Source organism: Phaseolus vulgaris, chromosome 2 (assembly GCF_000499845.2).
Source record: "Phaseolus vulgaris cultivar G19833 chromosome 2, P. vulgaris v2.0, whole genome shotgun sequence".
Classification (NCBI taxonomy): Eukaryota; Viridiplantae; Streptophyta; class Magnoliopsida; order Fabales; family Fabaceae; genus Phaseolus; species Phaseolus vulgaris.
In genome coordinates, this window is record NC_023758.2 from 37,281,706 (window position 1) to 37,301,398 (window position 19,693).

Genomic DNA, 19,693 nt, shown 5'->3' on the forward strand with positions numbered 1-19,693 from the left:
TGTGAAAGGGTAAATACCTTTTGTGCTGTTATATTTTATTCTAATTTCTTTAACGATAAAAAAACGGTTAATCTGTAACAAATTGTTTAATATTATATGCAATGTTAAACATATATTTAGTTATAATAGAACAGAAAAAGAAATTATTCATCATGATATATTAGACCATTGTGTAAAAGATAGTGCTACGTCATAAAATCCACTAAACCAAAATGGTTTGGTTTGAATATTTTTTATGTTCAAACGAACTATGTTCAGATGTATATTTTAACCAAAAACCGGACAAGTATTTCACAACTAAGTTTTAGGGCCAGAATTAACAAAATTACTGATTCAACTGAATATGTGCTGATCCACTGTAATTTGCTTAACTTTTTAAACATATTAAAATTGTGTTACATACAAGAATAAGAAAAGAATGTCCAAAAACAAAAGCACAGCACCTGACTCGAACTACTTAGGAAAAAAGATTTTCAGTTAGCTACAGCAAAATGTCCTCATAATGAACATCTATGCATTCTTCTTCTATGATAATTCATTAGGCACGCACGAATATAAGAAAATTAAAGATCATAAATCCTTAAATCACATGCCTGTTTCATTTTGAAAATTATACTCAGCAGCTCACATATTCAAATGACATGATTTTGAATTAGCTGCTCATGTATCATTCTGAATTTCTCTTTGAGCCTCCTGATCTGTAAAACAATAGAAAAGTTTAACATTATGGACAACAAAGACAAAGTTGGCACGTCTGGATATTGTTCATTAGAAAACCATGTTATATGAAATAAGAAATACCCTTTTCAATTCAATTTCTGTATCTCTCTTTTGCTGCCCGAATGAATGCTGCAGATTAGTTATGTCAAAAACATTATCCAAGTCATCTTCGAAGGCAGATTCTAGGTCTTCCCGGAGAAGTGCAGGCAACTTGTCCACAATGGGCATCAAAAGGAAACAGTTGAACTGCGAAATATTAGGTATAAGCGGAGCATAAAAGATGGGGAAAAATTTATGCAAGAATTCTAAATTATGAATGATTTCTATCATATACTAATCTATTGCCCAAAAGTCTTGACATTGTCAAGTAGTTAGTTTTAATCAACCTGAGCAAAAACATAAAATTTGAAAGAATGAGAAGAAAAATACATGTAATATGGTGTATACCTAACATTGTTTTGTTAACTAACTTGCAACCTTTACTGCAGTCTGTTTTGCATGTGTAAATGAATTTTTTCATATATTGATATCCTTTGTGAAATTACAATATGCAAGTGTTTAATGAGAAATAAAAAATGTTTTTCTACAATACCTGATGTTGATGCAACTTATAATTTTTTTCTCAGCATTGTAAGAAGAATCAAACAGAAATATTGGAAAATCATCAAATACTTTTTCAATTTCATATAGTTTGCTTGCTTAGATACCTTTAACTCCCAGTTGCAGGAAAATAAATCCATTTGAACAGTGCTGCTATTTGTTTTGAGTAATTTTTAAAATTTTAAAAAACCTAGCAATGAATATAATTTATTTTGACAAAAGTAAAAACTTTAACTTTTCTGCTAACAGGAATTGATTTTGGGTATAGAATCCACATAACATACCCATATTTATACTTCACTTTGTTTTACTTTACACTTCAAACAAAACTGATTACTGGATTATTCTATACTCAGTCCTAAACAAGACACAAATAAACTTTTGTAACCTAATTCTTTCATACTCAACTGTAATTTTGAAGAGCTACACTTTTCTCGTATATTGTATAGGCAGAGGGGATTTCTTAGCCAAAAAATATTTGAGAACAATCAGAAATTTTCAGCGAATATTGTAGGTTGTGTACGTATGTTATTAAACCCAAACAATCAACCCTTCATTTCTATGCTTACCAGGGAAGCTTTCACTTCCAGCAAGAAAGGAGAAAATTGGCATACCTAACACAAAGAAGCATAAATTAACAAAAAAAGAAACATCACAAACCTTTAATTCTGTGGAAACCAGGAAATATTCTCTAATGCCATGAAATATCTGTTGTACTAAGCCATAAACAATTCTTTCAGATGAAGGTGCAAGCCTCCTATTCCAGAGTGTACTATCCAAAAGGTCGGCAAGCTTTGTTTCTGTTGTCTGAATGGATGAACTAGAATCAATGCCAGAGGCCACATGACTGAGTTTTACATCTGGTTGTGACTTTGTGTCTTCTCTGTCAATGGCACTTGTTTGTGACATAACAGTTGCTGTAGGATTATTAGAAGCATTGGACTGTTCTGTTCCACCAAATGAATCCAAGAACTGACGTAACCCAGCCCGACTCTACAAAGTTGACAGACACTAGAATGAGATAGAAAATGAGAGATGAAAACTTAGCTTAGCAAACAATATTTTACTCATTTTCTCTAAGGAGGATATAATCATACAATCCCAGCTAGCCTAAATTCAAAGTAGGCAGCAAGATCATTTAAAGTTGCATCATACCAAAGCATCTGTCTCTGTAAATGCCCCTTAAATCAAGAATACCTTATTGTGGAGAGACCATGAAACATATCGGGTGGTGCTTACTAAGTCCTCCATACATCTGGAGCAAAGGATAACAAAATGGGATTTAGAAAATAGCAAATAAACAATGCAGAGAACTAATATTTAATGTAAGAAAAAAAAAAGGATAAATTATGGATGAGTATGCGAAGCTAGAAATTTTTAAGATCAAGGGGAAAAATGTACCCTAACATCTAAAAATAACAAGCATGAAAAATATGGAAGAAACCACAAAATCGTGATGTAATGCAAGAATGCCATAATACACTTGATGTTCTCTTTTAAATGGTGAACTATGCATCTTATTCCTCGTACTAAAAGTAAGCTCTTGATTATCCATTTTCCCTTTTTTATTAAAAAAAATCAATTTTTCACTTGACATATGGAACAAACTTGTGGCATATGGGGACAAGTGGTGGTTAACTTTTCATGGCATGATTTTTCAGTAGATTCTGCGAAGTTGTTGAAGGAAGAGGCAACACGCCTGAGGAACACCTCATGGCCACTTAGATATTCACTATCTTTCTGTCAAACAAAGTGCACATAAATAAAATAAGTTAGGAAAATTAGCAAACTAATAATTGTACAAAACTTGCAAAAGCATAAACAATTGATTCATAAAAATATCAAGAACTTGCTATCTCAAAAGCATAAGCTGTTAGGTGAAGACCTAAATAGTTTTATACCATATTCAGGCTGTGCAAGAGCCCTTCAGGAATTGAAGCACTGATAATGCACAGATCCACCCCTACCTTGTGCTAAAATTCACTTTTATTTAGAATAATAGAGCTGGCAAGGATCAAACTTTAGGCCACTCGTTTATGGAGGCTCTTGACACCATGTCAAAAACTAGGTGTCCTAAAAGCTGAAGCTGTTAGGTAAGATTCAAATACTTTATATCTTACAGAAAAATTGAAAGAGAATACCTGAAGAAGATAAACAGAGATAGGAAGCAGTCTCTTAAGTATATACAACAGTCTGGAGCCCAACTGTGGCAAGAATGGAGAATTAATCAATTAGTTAGACTTCGATTATGAAAAATAGTTAATATTATTTTCTCATAATTTGAAGAGTACAACAAGGATCATTTTGTATACAGCTTTGATCATAAAGTTATGATAGAATCCTGGAAATCAAATCAAACCTAATTATTACAAATGGAAGCTGTCAATGATAAACTTAGCTACTCAAACTTGCTAAGAAATGAGTTTGGATCAAAAAAAACAAAATAGTCAGATCAAGAAATTTGAGGATTCTATGAAAATTGCAGATTTTTTAAAATCCAGGGAATAAGATCACAAAAATAAATAGGAGGGCTAAAATACCAAATCAGAAATTAAAAGAGAACTAAAATTGCAATTCGGCTAAATAATTAGAGAAAGAAATCAAAAGGAATATATTCATTTTTATAACATAATCACCTGATGAAGAAAGGGTTCAAATGTGTCACGAGCCTTTGCAACAGCAATTACACAAGCAGTCCTGGTTACTAAAAAAATATCATTTTAATATTTAACAATGGTAGTATTACAATAATGAATAGGTAAAACACACAGACCTAGAGTAATTTGTTCCATCATGAATGTCTTCAACTCCACAAGCATTTACAATTTCTTCACGAGTAATTGGGGGACACTTGATTCCTCCAACAACAAAACGAAATTCAGCCATGGCCCGATGATATTGTGCTCCACCATAAAGCCGCATACTTGCATTCTGTGTACAAGGATAGGTTAGCTGTCCTTGTATAGAGACAAAGCAAACACAATATACAAGACTATGAAATGTGTGTATTATTTATTAATGTATGCAGGCATGACCAATGAAATCAGAATCCTGGGCAATTCAAGAGGCCAAATTTCTCATGGGTCCCAATTCCAAATTCCAGCCTCCCCTCCACCTCCCTTTAACTGTTTATACCCCTTCTCTCTCATAGGTGTGTTGCACATTTTAACTCTCCCAACAATATACCTTAGTAATGGTGGGCTTTGTAATTAGCAGACAAGATGTTTGTTTCATCAGGTGTTTGTTTAACAAGATTCAGAGAAAATCTTCACCCACCACACAAACATAAAACTCATACGAAAGTAGTAATTAGCAGACATAACTGCCAAAGTTAAATAAAATCATCATCCAAAAGACAAAGAAAATGGCAATTATGCATGTTTTAACAAGGGAAAATAGTAAAATAAAGAGTAGTTAGATTGTCATCCACTGCAACGAAAAGCTAATGCAGCTCAAAAGAATGGTAAAAAAATAGGCCGAAACTTACAGGTATTAGCTTGTGAGGGAACTGAACACCATCAGAACCAATAAATGCACCTCCATTTATTCGCTCATCTTGCAGTGTTTCACCTGAAACAACAAAAGAAAGGTCAAGCAATTTGTCAAGGGAAAGGGGATATCCAAAGATAGTAAGCTTGCTTTTCAAGTATTGTGTATTATCTACTGTTCAATAGGCTAGCCCGTGAAAAGAGCTAAGGTGAATAGGAGATTTACCAAACTTATCAGGAGGTGCAACAACTGTCCCTTTAAGCAACAATGACAACTGAAATAATATAAAATATGCAAGTGAGGGAGGGAAAATAGGAGTACATTTTAAGGTTCAAGCACTATCTATGAATTCAAACAACTGAAAAAAAAATTAATAACAAGCATGCATATGCAGATCCATACAGACTAAGAGACAGATAAAGAGTTTACTCTGCAAGCTCAACATCCCAAATTAAATACCCCTCCCCTTGGTAGGAGGGCAATTAACCAGCAACATAATAATTTACCAACAAAGAAGGGTCAGATACTGAGAAGAAGAATTTATGAAAAAGAAACCTTGGTCAAGAACATATCATGGAATGCTCTTCCTTTCTCCTTCAGTTTGGCCTCATCAAGTGTGCTGTATATAATGTAAAGGAGAATAAAATAAGTAATGAATGGAAAACAGCTAGATAACAGTTCTATATATAAAAAATTGAAACCAAAATTATCACCCTCGTTCCTTCCTTTGCAGATCAAGTACAACAGAGGTATTTTTAACTTATAACATACCTCAACTCTTGATTTATGTCACTCAATTTCCTTGTCACACTCCGATACTCCTTCTCAAGAAGTGGAATGATCAATGGTACATTATTTATATACCTAGCACGATCAGTATTAAGGACTCAGCCACAGAATTATAAACAAAAAAAAAGACAAACTTAAAATCAAACTATAATGTACAAGAACCTCTTCTGTAGCAATTCTTCCAGAAACAGCCTAAGTTTGCTCACGCCTATCCTACTCCTTTCCTGCTTTGACAATGCCCTCCCTAACTTCTCCTCCAAAGATGCAACATCTTCTATCTCTCTGAAGCACACTGCCTGCATCCGTAAGTACAACTAAATAGATCAAGGAGATGAAACTCTCAAGTATGACTGCACAAAAATTTTAACCTAAATTATGAACTGCTTAAGGGAATTACAAACTCAAATCGCAGTGGCATTGCCCTGTTTATTTATTATTTGGCTTTTAGTTTCTTAAAGTATCACGACAGTGCAATTATGGTTCTTCAGGTTTCAATTGCACCAATCGAATCCCTCAAGTTTTTTCTCACTTCCAATCATGACCCTCCATCCCAATTTCATCCAATATTTAAGTCATTAATTGCTCAAGAGGAAGAACATTCCCTTTCTTCAAAACAATAACTAACCCACACACACGTCGACAATTAAGTCACTATACTCATTGTACCTTTTCAGGTCATTGTAATTCAAATATCTGTGCTTTCGTTTTACTCGTGGTCATGTCATGCTAGTTTACCATGCCATTTAGTTTTGTTTAAATATTGATGTGATAAAAGTTGAGAGACTCAATTGGTGCAACTGTAACCACCTGGACCAAAATCACAAAATCTGTTATTTTTTTAGCCACTGGATAGGCATTTAAAACAGTGGCAGAAGAACAGAAAAGAAAATGCGCAACTTACTTGGCATGCCGAACATTGAAATGAAACAAAATAATAAGTAGTAAATGAAGAGCATACGAAAAATGGCAGGGAAACCGGTTATATACGAAGGAGGCAAAGGAGCATAAACAACCTGTTTGAACTCATCATTGGAGGAGTAGAGATAACCAGTTCCACAGCCCACTCTTCCCGAAGGCACGGAGGTGAAGAAGGGGGAATCGCCGAGAATGCAGCCGTCAAGAGTGGAGGGAGGCGGCGAGAGGAAAACCTCAACATCGGAGGGGCGCGCGAACTGAGGAATCCTGGTGTCGAGCTTGGTGGAGACGATGACAGTCCTGGCGAGCTCGGGATCGACCTGCATGACGACGCGCCTGGTGGTAGCGTTGCTCCAGTCGCTGCAATCCTCGAGGCAGAGTATGATGAACTCTTTGTGCTGCATCTTGGCCCGCACGAGCGCCTCAACGGCACGGGCCTGCGCCTGCAAATGGCGGTTCCTGCGGCCGGGAGCGGGAGCGATGAGGCCGGGAGTGTCGATGATGGTGAGGTTGGGGCAGTACTTGTACTCCACTCTGATGATGATTTCTTTGGCGGAGAATTGGCTGGAGTCCTGCTCCAACCTGGCATTTTCAGCTTCGATATAAGCCTGAATTTGGGGAAGGGATTTGTGGTGAGAGAGAGAGGGGTCGGTGTCGGAGACGAGGTGGCAGGAAGGGGACTCGCATTGGGGGTCGTATTTCATGTGGAGGGTTATGGGCCTGCGGGTCTTGGTGCCGCCGCCAACGTGGTTGAACTGAAAGCCCATGAGGGCCTCCACCAGGGCGCTCTTGCCGTCCGTTTGGTGGCCCACCACCAGAACCGCGGGGGCGTCGAAGGGAGTCTGCAAGTCCTGGGCCAGCGCGTGCAGCTCATTGTAGGCTTCGTACAGGCGCCACTCCCGCTGCTCCTCTTCTTCCTCTTGCGCCAACTCCCTCTCCATTTCCAGATAACTCTTCCTTCCTCTGCTTCTCTACACACACCCAATGCACTTCGCTCTTTTCACACTATTCTATTCTTCCACCGCTTCCAACCCTAAAGAAATTGAACAAGAAGAAGAAGAAAAGAGAAAAATAGTTAGTGTTTAAATTCCCAAGTGCCAGGAAAAGGGACGCATGACGTGATTGGATGCGTCACCAACTGACACTTGTCTTTTCATCTAAAGCAAAACCCAAACTCATAAGTGTACGACCGATGGTATACCTTAAATAACATAATATAATAAATACCTTAAAACAGAGACAATTCCACAAACACTTATATTCAGGAAGCCACTACATATCACATAAGAACCACCGGTCATAACCGGTTATCTAACTCATAGAACCAAAATCCAACTCAATTTATAAAAGGAACTTCTGAAAAGAAAAAAATACATTTTTATAATATCTGGAGAGATTAAACAAAATACTAGCACTGATTTAAACATCAAAATACAATCATAAGTACCCAACCGATCGACCGAACACGCATGTCAAGAAAAAAAAATTCAAAAAATTAAGTAATTACTAACACGACAACAAATATGTATCGACGTATATCAACATTTCTTCTCTTTCGCATTCAGACACGTAGAATAAGTATTTACAAATTCTCTACAAAATCATCACCAATGGAGAATATAATTTCCAAGTAATGTATATGTATAATTTATACAAATCAAGATGTTTATACAAATATACAAGAGAACACAAATAAAAAAATTATATACCTGTCACAACTATAAATTTTTTCAAAAAAACACAAAATAAAACATTCGAAAAAATTCTAAAACAAGGAATTTTTTCAACGATGTGGCTAATGCAGCACAAGATAGGTGGCAAATGCAGCACACGACATGACACTAACACCTTTGCCGTTCACTACTCACACGACACATTACACTGACACCTTTACCGTTCACTACTCAAAACTTCTGCTTCTGAGAAAAATTCTAATCCACGTTTCCTTAATTTCTTTCCTACTCAGAAATCTTATACCAGCCTCTACCTTTCCATTTAGTAATTTCTCAAATCCATGCTACAAACTCTGTACATGACTTTTTTCCATTTGGTAAGGTCAAAGGCTATATTCACGGTTGGATAAAAAAGATCACACCAAATTCAATAAAATCATCTTATATCAGCCTCTACCATTTAGTAGTTTGCGAAATACATGCTACAAACTGTACATGGCTTTTCTCCATTTTAGTAAAGTGAAAGTCTATGTTTACATTAAGATCTTTGAAAATGCACACCAAATCAATAAAATCTTTTGACTGATGAATGATTTTTGCCGCAATCAGAGGTTATAAATGTTTAAAGTACCATTTTGGTACGACTTTCTTCTCTCTCTTTTTCAGATTTTTGCTTTAAGGACTGAAATTAATTTTTTTTTGGGGGTAGGTTGCTTAGATGTTTGATTAGAGTTTATATTTTTTAAGCAGAGGATTATTTCTATCTTTACTGCAACTCTAGTTCACCATTTAATGATTAAAAAATATATTAAAATAAGAAATAATCACATTTCCTTTTAGATTTTGCTGCAGCAATTCTGAGTGAGATTATATTATTATTGAAAAACAAGGTCTTTCCAAAATAAATTACAAGTGAATGGTTGGCACCATGAGCAATGTGGCTTCTGTTATCTTTTTGTTTGGTTTGATTCCGACCCACTTACTGTCCCTACTTATCCTTAATGACAAGCTTGGATTGGCATTGCTGGAATCCCTGTAAAGAGTAAAGCTTCTCCTTATCGTACACTACTTATCTCAAAGAGATATTCAATTTTATAATTTTGATAATTACATGAATCATATATATTTGAAAAATATCTCAGTGATTGCAGTAAGAAAATGGGATCCTAATAGGTGCAGACTGAATTTGTAGCAAAGAAAGATAAAGAAATGAAGTTATAGTTATGTATAACAAGGAAAAAAATAGTTTGACATTAAAAGTGGAAGAATTTTAGGAGGGGGTGAAGGCTCTGTCCTTCAATAGGGATTCTGATGCCCTTCTCCCAGAGACCAAAGCACCATCAAACGTGGCAGATGTCAAATAATCACCACAAACATACAAACCCGACTCAACTCTCGGGTTTTTCTTCAGATCCGTGGGTGGGCACTGATTGGGCTGGGCAAACCCGATTCGATAGGTCCTCAAATGCTTCCACTCCCCAACAATTTTTCCCCCAAACCAACCCGAAAGCTCCTCAATAACCTTACCCACAAGTTCATCATCGGAGACACCCTCAAACACCCCAATGAGTGACACTGATACCAGGGCCTTGTCAGATGGCCCGTACGATGGAGCCACATTCGTCGCAAAGAACATGTTGTTTACAATGCCCTTACCCGACCCGTTCAGAAATAGAACCGGGTCTTGAACCGGTATCTGATCCCGGTTCGCGGTGAAATACAAACATACCGTGCTTCGAACCGGTTTCTTGGGAACCGTACTAGTCCTTCGCGCTAATAGTTCAACTGCTGCGGGTTCTTCGACCGCGACGATGACTCCCAGCTCGCTCTTCAAAACGTCGCCGTTTTGCAGTCTGACGAGCGGCGTTTCGGAGCCGTCGAGGTCGACGGAAACGACTCTGGAGTTGAGCAGGATGGAACCGGACGGCAACCTCGCCGCCAGCTGTTCCGGAATGGCCGATATGCCTCTCGCCGGCAGGGTGTTTTCTCCGAGAGCGAGGCACTTGAAGACGAAATCGAACAGACGGGATGTCGTTTCCAGGTCTGGATCAAAGAAGATTCCGCCGAAGAAGGGGCGGAAGAAGCTTCCGATGATGGAATCGGAAAACCCTAGCTTCTTGAGTAAAGCGATTGTCGGGACTTCCTCTGCGGCGAGGATTTCTTCGTCGGATTTGGAGAGGACACGAATTCTGGTAGATCCGATTAGTAGCTTGTCGAGGGGGGATCCAATTGGGTTGGTGAGGGATTTTACGGAGTCCCAGAAGTGGCGGAGAGGGTCCGCGACGGTGTGAAATTGGCCATCGTAGAAAATTCGAGCTCCAGAGTAGAACTTCTGGAGATTCAGGGATTGATAATTGAGGAGCTTTTGGGCTTCGGGATAGGCGGTGATGAAGATTTGGAAGCCGCGGTCCAGGAGGAAGCCGTCGACAATGTCGGTGCGGACGCGGCCTCCGACGGCGTCTGAAGCTTCGAGAAGGAGGAAGGGGATGTTGTTGGAGTTGAGGTGGGTGGCGGCGGCAAGGCCGGCGAGGCCAGCGCCGATGACAATGACTCCGGTTTTGGGTAGTGAGGGGTTTTGGAGAGGTGAGGAAGAGGTGGGGGAAAGTTGCGCGGAGGATTGGGGATTGAATCTGAATCGTTTTGGAGGAGAAGAGAAAAAGGAGAGGTTTGTGCAAGGGACGGAGAATAGTGTGATAGTAGTCATTGGAGTATGGATAAGGTTTTGGGTTAATGATCAAAACCTTTTTTTTCCCCTAGAGGGGTTTTATTCGGGTGGATTTGGCTCTTGAATTGGTTTTGGTGGAGACGCTTACGCTGATGTTGATGCCATGTCTTTACGTGGTATGAGATAGTGATATTATCATGTGTCTGTGTCGAGTAAAATTATGGTTTTTAAACTAGTGTTTCCAGAATATCAGAAGCAGAACATGTCAGAATATTCTCCCCTGGAGCTCCCTTCTCCTTCACACGACATGGGAAGAAAATTGATTTGTGCACTGCTAGTAATATGAATAAGACCAATCCGCTCTACGATATAACTAATGGTTCAGTTGTGAACTTGTGACATTCCTCAAATTTTGACTAAATCTGAGGCAGGAAGGTTATTGCAGCATCAAAGTTCGTATGATCATACCTCCTTCAACAAGAATGAATTTCCGTTTATATAGCAAAAGATAATAAAAACAGAGACGTTGCAGAAATCCGTTCTCGATCCCGTGTGATGTTACAGTTTTTGTGTGCCTTTTCCGGCCACCTCTTATTTTATTTTTCACGGAGCTTTCCTCAGACACCGTCACACTTCCTTGCTTTCTGGTTGGATCCTCTGCACGTGAGTCTTATTTTCTCCGCAATCTCCTTTGTTTTTCTTGGAGAGTTGAGATGCTGGAACGGGAAGTACGCTAAGATTGTTTTGGAGCTGCAACAGTTTGTTGGTTCTTCTCCGTGTATAAACAGGGGTTTCGTCCTCATTCTTCACATATCTCTCACGGCCTCTTCCTCTTCCCACTTCTTATTTTCTTTCTCTCTTTCTCTATTAACATAGTTCTGGGTTCTTAATCTAAAAGAGTTCTTTGCTAGTTTTGATCATTGGTTTTTACCTGAGAAGTTTGGGGGACTTGTGCAATACTTTGCAGATAAATCCTTACGGACAGTGATCACCCATGTTTCAGGAAACCAATCTTTTCGTGTTTCCAGCTTTAATTACTACAATCGTAAAGACTTATGGCTGATAATACGGACAACAACTCTACACCGGAGACATCAAATGTAGTTTCCACAACTCAAACCATTTTTACGAAACCGTTTCCAAATGTCTTGAAAATTGAAGTCTTCATCGATCAGAATTTTTTACGCTGGCAAGAACGCATATCTACCCTATTGGACATGTACAAAGTCACTTTTGCATTTACGACTTCTAAACCTGACTCAAGTATGTTTGCGAAACAATTTGATGTTTGGACCCATGCAAATAAGGTATGTCGTCACACCTTACTCAGTGTGTTATGTAATGATTTGTTCGATGTTTATTGCTCTTACAAGGATGCAAAAGATATTTGGGATTCCCTTATTCTCAAATACATCGCTAAAGACGTCGTTAAACAAAGGTTCATGATCGAAAATTACTATCACTAGGAGATGATTGAAGACAATACCATAAAAATTAAGATAAATGAATACCACAAGCTACTTGAAGATATTAAAGCAGAGAGCATAACCTTGCCTGGTGAATTCGTGTTCGAACTGTTGATAGAAAAACTTTTTGGACCGACTACAAACAACAACTGAAACACAGGCACAAACAAATGTCTCTGTCAAATTTGATCACCCGCATCATCATTGAAGACACAAATAGAAAGGAGTGTGCTAGTACAAGGGCCAAAGCGTTGTCTGCCAAAACAAACATGATAGAAGACAAACCAACTCCAAAAAGATACGAGAAAAAACCTGATCATAAAAAAAAATATAATAATAAGTTCTCTCGTCCCAATGCAACTAACTCCACTTTCAAGAAAAAAGAAAATTGTTTTGTCTGTGGAAAGTCAGGTCATCATGCATTTCAGGTAAAATACACACATAGGAGTGTTTATTTATAGATAAAAATAATAACATAATAATATAAATTATGGGCTAAGTCGTTACATTTAACACTTCCCCTCAAGCTTATGCATATAAATCATATATACCCCACTTGTTACAAATATAATCAATTATAGATCCCCGTAAAGATTTAGTGAAAATATATGTTAATTGATCATTCGAATTAACAAATTCAGTCTTGATGTCTCCAAACACAATATTTTCTCAAATAAAATGACAAACAATCTCAATATGTTTGGTCCTTTCATGAAAGATGGGATTTAAGCTAATATTAAGAGCAAACTGATTATCATAGATGAGTGTCATTTGATTGGCTTCTCCAAATTGCAATTATTTAAGTAACTGTTTAAGCCAAATAAGCTACAAGTAGCTGAAGCCATAGCTTTACATTTCGCTTCAACACTAGATCTTGCTACAACATTTTGTTTCTTGCTCTTCCAGTAAGTTAAATTATCACCAATAGAAACACAATATCCGAAAGTAGATCTTCTATCAGACGGAGACCCTGCCCGATCAGTATCTGAATAACATATAACTCTAATATGATTATTGTGACCATATAACAAGTCTTTTTCAAGAGAACCTTTAATGTATTTCAATATACAAATGAATACATTCCAATGATCAACACATGGTAAATTAAGGAGTTGACTCATCATACTAACAAAATATTTGGACAAGTGATCGTAAGATAGTTCAATTTTCAAACTAATCTTCTGTACTTCTCAGGATTTGAGAAAGGCTCCCCTGACTAGGTAGGAGTTTGACATTGGGATCCATAGATGTCTCAACAAATTTTGAATTCGTTAATCCAGATTCCTCCAAAATATCCAATGCATACTTCCTCTGAGAAATAACAATACCATTGTTTGATTGTGCTACGTCAATTCCCAAGAAATATCTGAGTTTGCCAAAATCATTGGTCTAAAAGTGTTGACAAATGTGTGCCTTGGTGATCACTGCCTATAAGAACAATGTCCTAAGTTCCATTATTCTAAAGCACACTCATTTGATCAAGCATGGCCTGACGCCAACCAGAATAAGTTAAGACATCACGTACAGACTTTTGAATGGACACAAAATAAATAGACGGAAGACATGAATAAAAGGTTGAGACAGTCAATGGTAGCTTAAAGCATTATAATGTGGAGAGGGATTACGGGTAGAGGATATACCTTTATGGATGGCAATGAGAATATCAGGTTCAACTATCGGAGCTGAAAGGGATGGAGGTTATGGCACTAGAAGAGATTCATCATGTGGACGATGGGAAGACTGACGATGAATGTAAACTTGAAGAGGTGGTGGAGGAGGAGAATCTTCAAGCACACTAGACTTAACAGGAGGATCAAAGGCAATTGGAATATGTACTTATTCAAATGGAGACACAGGTGGAGAAGATAAAGACTTAAAATAAAAAAAAGACTCAGTGAAGGTGACATCTTCAAAAATGAAATAATAGTTAAGAAAGAGTGAAAAAAGATTTATATCTTTTATTAGATTTAGTAAACCCTAAAAAACACATTTGTGTGCTGTAACAGATAATTTATCTAAACCATGACAAAAATCATGAACATAGCATGTAGACCCAAAAACTTTAGGTGGTAAGGGATGAAGAGGTTCATGAGGAAATAAAATAAAATGAAGATTTTTATTCTCTAAAATCGAAGATGGAATACGATTAATTAGATAACACGCACTAAGAACAACATCACCTCAAAAATGTTAAGGAACATCACCATGAAGTAACATAGTACGAATAGTTTCAACAAGGTGTCTATTATTGCGCTTAGTCACCCCATTTTGTTGAGGGGTATAAACACATGAGGTTTGATGAAGAATGTCATGAGATTTCATAACAGTGGTAAAAGAATGAGAAAGATACTCACGAGCATTATCACCGCGTGAAGTTCGAATTGAAACTCCAAATTGATTTTTAATTTCGTTATAAAAAAGATTGAAATATAGAAAACAACTCATAACACGATTTCATTAAAAATAACCAAGTACATCTTGAATTATCGTCAATAAAAGTAACAAAATACATAAACCTTAAATTCGACTTAACACGACTTGGTCCCCAAATGTCAAAGTGAACTAAGGCAAAAAGGGATGAAGCAAGAGATACTACTAGGAAAAGAATTGTGACTTTGTTTACCTAAATGACACGACTCACAAGACAAATTAGACACTTTGGACAGACTTGGAACAAGGTGTTGCATCTTGGCAAGACCTGGATGACCTAGCTAAGCATGAATGAGAGATGGAGAATCTATAATCGTGCCAACATGTGCAGATGTTTGTATGTGGTAAAGACCATGAAACTCACATACGATGTCAATCATCCGTCTCGAACTCTGGTCCTATAAACAAATAGAATCTTTGGTAAAAGAAATAACACAATCAAGAAAAACAAGTTAGACGACTAATGAATAATAAGTTAAAAAGAGTCCCAAGAACATAAAGAACATTATCAATTGATCAAAAAAGAAGATGATAAATAGTACTAACACCATGGGATGAGACCTTAGAGCCATTGGCCATGGTAATGAATGGTAAATAATTGAAGGTAGACAAAGAAGAGAAAAAAGATTTATTACCAGTAATATGATCGGTGGCATCTGAGTGAGGAACCCAAGGACTAAAGAATTGGAGTGAGTAAGGCCAACATAAGATGTACCTGAATGTGAAACAGAAGTAGTGGAACCAGAGTTTTGACGATCCTCATACCATTTAAGAAATTCATTGAAAATTGAAGGTTGGCCTGAGATATCAGATGAAGTAAGATCCATAGTAGAAGGTTGTAGAGGAACATTTTGGGCAACCACAACAGATCTAGGAGGACGACCATGTAAGGCATAACACCGATCAATTTTGTGGCCAAGTTTGCCACAATGGCCACACTTGTGATGCCCTTTGCCCGAGTTGGAAGGGCGAGTGCGATCATAACATTGAAAGATTAAAGTATAAGAGTCATCAACTGGAAGAGGTATATCAATGATGTGTTTACCTAGCACATGCAAAAGGGTAGAACAAGTGGAAGTAAAATTGGGAACAACGGGAGATCCCAAAATCTGATCACGGAATCAGAATAATCATTAGGAAGGTCATGTAAGCCCAATAACATGAAAAACTTGGACCGTTGCTCTAGTTCTTGAGAAGGAGTGGAGGCAGGAGGCAATAATTCATTAAAATCATGAAGAAGAGCATGTAGTTTACCCAAATATTCAGTCATTGTACCATCAAGATATTTGGGAGAAACAACGTTAAGGAGATTTTGACACACACCATAAAGACATTCAGTATCATTAGTGTATAATAATTTCGCATGTTCCCAAACTTCCGAACACGTCTCAAAAACACGAAAAATTTGTTTTAAAGATTAGTGAATAGTATATTTAATAACAATGCATAATTGAGCATCAATTTTTAACCAACGCGAAACCTCATCTGCAGCAACATTGCAAAAACATTGGGTAAGATGATCAACATAATCTTGACTCTTAAGTCATAATTTAATATTTGAGACCCAAGAGTCATAATTAGTTTCATCTAATTTTTCAATAGAAAGATGAATATTGACATAATTAGTATAGATAGATGGATTGGGCATAGTGGCAGCCGAAGAAGCCATAGATCCAGTTGTCGGCAGCATAGTGGTAGGAGACGGATCAGGCCCAGTGGTAGGAGATGGATCCATAGATCTACTTGTCATCCAATTGGTGACAACAACGACTCCGACAATATTTTGGTGGAGGTTCCGGTGAGATTCTAGAATGGCGATTGTGGTGGCGAGATTCCAACGATAGCGGCAACAGTGGGTGGCGGTGGGGCGACGCCTGACGGTGAAAAATGGGTTCACCCAAAAAAACTTTGAATCCTAATCCTAGACTATGAATACCATATTAAGAATGGAGAAAATAAATATAGGATTTATATCCCTTGTATAAAATACACACATAGAGGTATTTATTTATAGATGAAAATAATAACAAAATAATATAAAATTATTGGCTAAGCCCGTTACATTCAACAGTATGTTATGAAATTGCAACGACTAGGATTAATCAACATGCATGACAAACAAAGTAATAAACGTGATATATGAGTAGAATATAAAATAACGAATAAAACATGTTATTTGAATGTCAATCTGAACTTCTTGATTTAATTCATACTGATCTAGCTAATTTAAAACAAACATTATCTAGAGGTGGTAAAAATTATTTTGTAAAATTTATAGAAGATTTTTCTAGATACATCAAAGTGTATTTAATTAAGCATAAGGATGAAGCTTTTGATATGTTCTTAATTTATAAGACAAAAGTAAAAAATCAATTGAATAGGAAAATTAAAAGAATTGGGTTAGATAGAGGTGTTGAATATGTTTTGTTTAATGATTTTTGTGTTAAAGAAGGCATTATTCATGAAGACCATATTCACATGAATCTATTGGAGTAGCTGAAAGGAAAAATATGACTCTTAAAGAAATTATTAATTTCATTCTTATTAGTTCTAATGCTCATGATAATCTTTTGGGTGAATCTCTGCTTACTGTGTGTTTTTTACAAAATAGGATACCACATTAGAAAACTGGTAAAACACCTTATGAATTGTGGAAAGGTTATCAACATAATCTTGAATACCTAAGAGTGTGGGGGTGCTTAGCTAAAGTGATGTTATCTTATCCAAAAAAAAGGAAAAAAGGTTCTAAAACATTTGATTGTATGTTCTTAGGTTATGCGGAACATATTTGTTGTCTATAGATTCCTTGTTCTTAATAGTGATATAATTGAATGTAACACTGTAGTAGAGACAAAAAAATGTTAAGTTTTTTTAACTTATATTTCCTTTAAAGAGCAGTGGTACATCTAAACAATCTATAGAGAATGCTAGTGATGTCATAAGTGAGGATGTTAGGAGAAGTAAAAGACAGATAAAGGAAACCTCGTGTGAAGATGTTTCTTATGCTTATCTAGTTGAAAATGATCCAATAAGGTTTTAGAAGCTTCTAGTGCTCATAATGCTAAACATTGGGATATAGCCATTGGAACAAAGATTGATTCAATTAAGAAAATTATATTTGGACCTTAATAGATCTTCCTAAAGGAGAAAAACTCATTGGTTGTAGGTGGATCTTTAAGAAAAAGTATCATCCATGGATCCATAAATAAATATAAGGCAAGATTAGTAATGAAAGGTTTTACTCAAAAACCTAACATAGATTATTTTGATACTTGTGCCCTAGTTATTAGAATTCCTCTATCTGAGTGTTGTTAGCCCTGACATCTATCCACAAGTTATTCATTCACCAGATGGATGTTAAAATAGCTTTTCTGAATGATGAACTAAAGGAGGAAACTTAAACCTGAAGGATATGTAGTTCAATGTCAAGAAGAAAAAAGTGTGCAAAGTTTTAAAATCTTTGTATGGTTTGAAACAAATACCAAAACAATGGCATGAAAAACTTGATAATGTTTTACTTTGTGAAGATTTTTTTACCAATGATGTTGATAAATGTGTGTATTCTAGATCTGAAAATGGTAAATGTGTCATTATATGTTTATATATGGATGACATGCTAATTATTGGTACATGCAATAATATTGTTTTTAAAACAAATTTTTTTTTTCTTGAATCTAAGTTTGAGATGAAAGACATGGGTGAAGCAAGTGTGATTCTAGGAGTTAAAATTATAAGGGAGATAGTATATTACTATCCCAAGAACAATACATTGAAGAACTTCTTAAGAAGTTTGGTTATTATGACTTCAAGTCAGTGAGCACCCCTTACTAACAAAGTTTTAATAATTTTCATATCTCTTATGGGTGATGTATGATCTGCAACATACACTTGATAAAATCATCTATATGAGTGTTAAGTGGAACCGCTTGCATGAGATCTTGACAAGATTTCTAGAGTGAATATCAGACATGCGCATGGCCTAATAAGCGCAACACAACGATAACAACAAGGATTGTGGGAGTGTATTGTGATTGAAAAAATCGCTAACACATACTAAGTGTCTTGGTTAATATAGTTTGTTATACCAACTACACTCTGTGTTAAGTTCATCAATCTAAGACTGGTTCATATAGCTTGTTATACCAACTCTAATGCATTACATCTTATATGAACCCAGGATTTTTTTCTTTCTTTTTATCTTCTTTCTTTTTATCTTCTGTCTTTTGCAATATGTGAGGGATTGTTGTAAAACAGAATTCTTGTATATCGCAAAAGTTATTAAAAACGGAGACGTTGCAAAAATTCGTTCTCAATCTCGTGTGACATTGCAGTTTTCGTGCGCGTTTTCCGGCCACCTCTGATTCCGTTTTTCACATAGCTTTCCTGTCCACGCTCCCTACTTTCTGGTTGGATCCTCTACACACGAGTCTTGTTCTCTCCACAATTTTCTTCGTTCTTCTCGAGGAGTTGAGATGTTGGAACGAGAAGCACGTTGAGATCGTTTTGAAGCGATAATAATTTTTTGTTCTTCTCCCTATATAAAGAGAGTTTTCGTCTGCATCCTTCACTTATCTTTCACGACCTCTTCCTCTGCTCACTTATTTTCTTTCTCTATTTACATATTCCTAAGTTCTTACTCTATCTTTCCAGTTCTTATCTCAATTTTTACTCGAGAAATTATTGTTGTATATTGAGAGACTTGTGCAATACACAGCAAATAAGTTCTTATAGAGAGTATCACTCACACCTCAAGAAACCAATCTTTACGTGTTTTCAGCTTTAATTACTACACTTGTGACATTCCTCAAATTTTGACTAAATCCGAAGGCAGGAAGGTTATTGCAGCATCAAAGTTCGTATGATCATACCTCCTTCAACAAGAATCAATCCCCTGTGCATAACTCCGTATAAATATGGTAGAAAACATTCAATCAAAAACAAAAAAA

General features: G+C 36.6%; 2 protein-coding genes across 4 annotated transcripts; both read right to left on the bottom strand.

The window, feature by feature from the left end:
• Positions 1–332: 332 nt before the first annotated feature.
• On the bottom strand, positions 333–7,865 carry LOC137811818 (dynamin-like protein ARC5). 3 transcript variants are annotated; one of them, XM_068613652.1, is made up of 15 exons: positions 7,741–7,865; positions 6,612–7,546; positions 5,761–5,894; positions 5,581–5,673; positions 5,365–5,428; positions 5,035–5,083; positions 4,808–4,890; positions 4,094–4,251; positions 3,957–4,017; positions 3,462–3,524; positions 2,960–3,060; positions 2,518–2,575; positions 1,981–2,313; positions 802–966; positions 333–698 (listed from the first exon to the last, which is right to left on the bottom strand). In XM_068613652.1, the coding sequence occupies exons 2-15, from the start codon at positions 7,452–7,454 to the stop codon at positions 633–635; spliced, it is 2,271 nt and encodes a 756-aa protein (XP_068469753.1). In that variant the 5' UTR covers positions 7,455–7,546; positions 7,741–7,865; the 3' UTR covers positions 333–632. The 3 variants fall into 3 exon arrangements, with proteins under 3 accessions (XP_068469753.1, XP_068469754.1, XP_068469752.1); XM_068613653.1 differs by having other exon boundaries at positions 7,715–7,743; XM_068613651.1 differs by lacking the exon at positions 7,741–7,865 and having other exon boundaries at positions 6,612–7,712.
• Positions 7,866–9,388: 1,523 nt separating this feature from the next.
• LOC137811820 (15-cis-phytoene desaturase, chloroplastic/chromoplastic) lies at positions 9,389–12,616 on the bottom strand. The gene has a single exon (XM_068613654.1). It carries the CDS (start codon positions 10,888–10,890, stop codon positions 9,457–9,459), a length of 1,434 nt encoding a protein of 477 aa, XP_068469755.1. The 5' UTR covers positions 10,891–12,616; the 3' UTR covers positions 9,389–9,456.
• Between the last annotated feature and the right edge of the window lie 7,077 nt (positions 12,617–19,693).

Bases quoted from the DNA above. Each gene is read 5' to 3' on its own strand.
- LOC137811818 (XM_068613652.1), bottom strand. From the start codon at position 7,454: ATGGAGAGGGAGTTGGCGCAAGAGGAAGAAGAGGAGCAGCGGGAGTGG. The intron at 5,429-5,580 runs GTATGTTATAAG...CATTATATACAG, and splicing joins GACATAAATCAAGAGTTGAG to CACACTTGATGAGGCCAAAC. The intron at 3,525-3,956 runs GTGATTATGTTA...TTCTTGCCACAG, and splicing joins TTGAACCCTTTCTTCATCAG to TTGGGCTCCAGACTGTTGTA.
- LOC137811820 (XM_068613654.1), bottom strand. From the start codon at position 10,890: ATGACTACTATCACACTATTCTCCGTCCCTTGCACAAACCTCTCCTTT.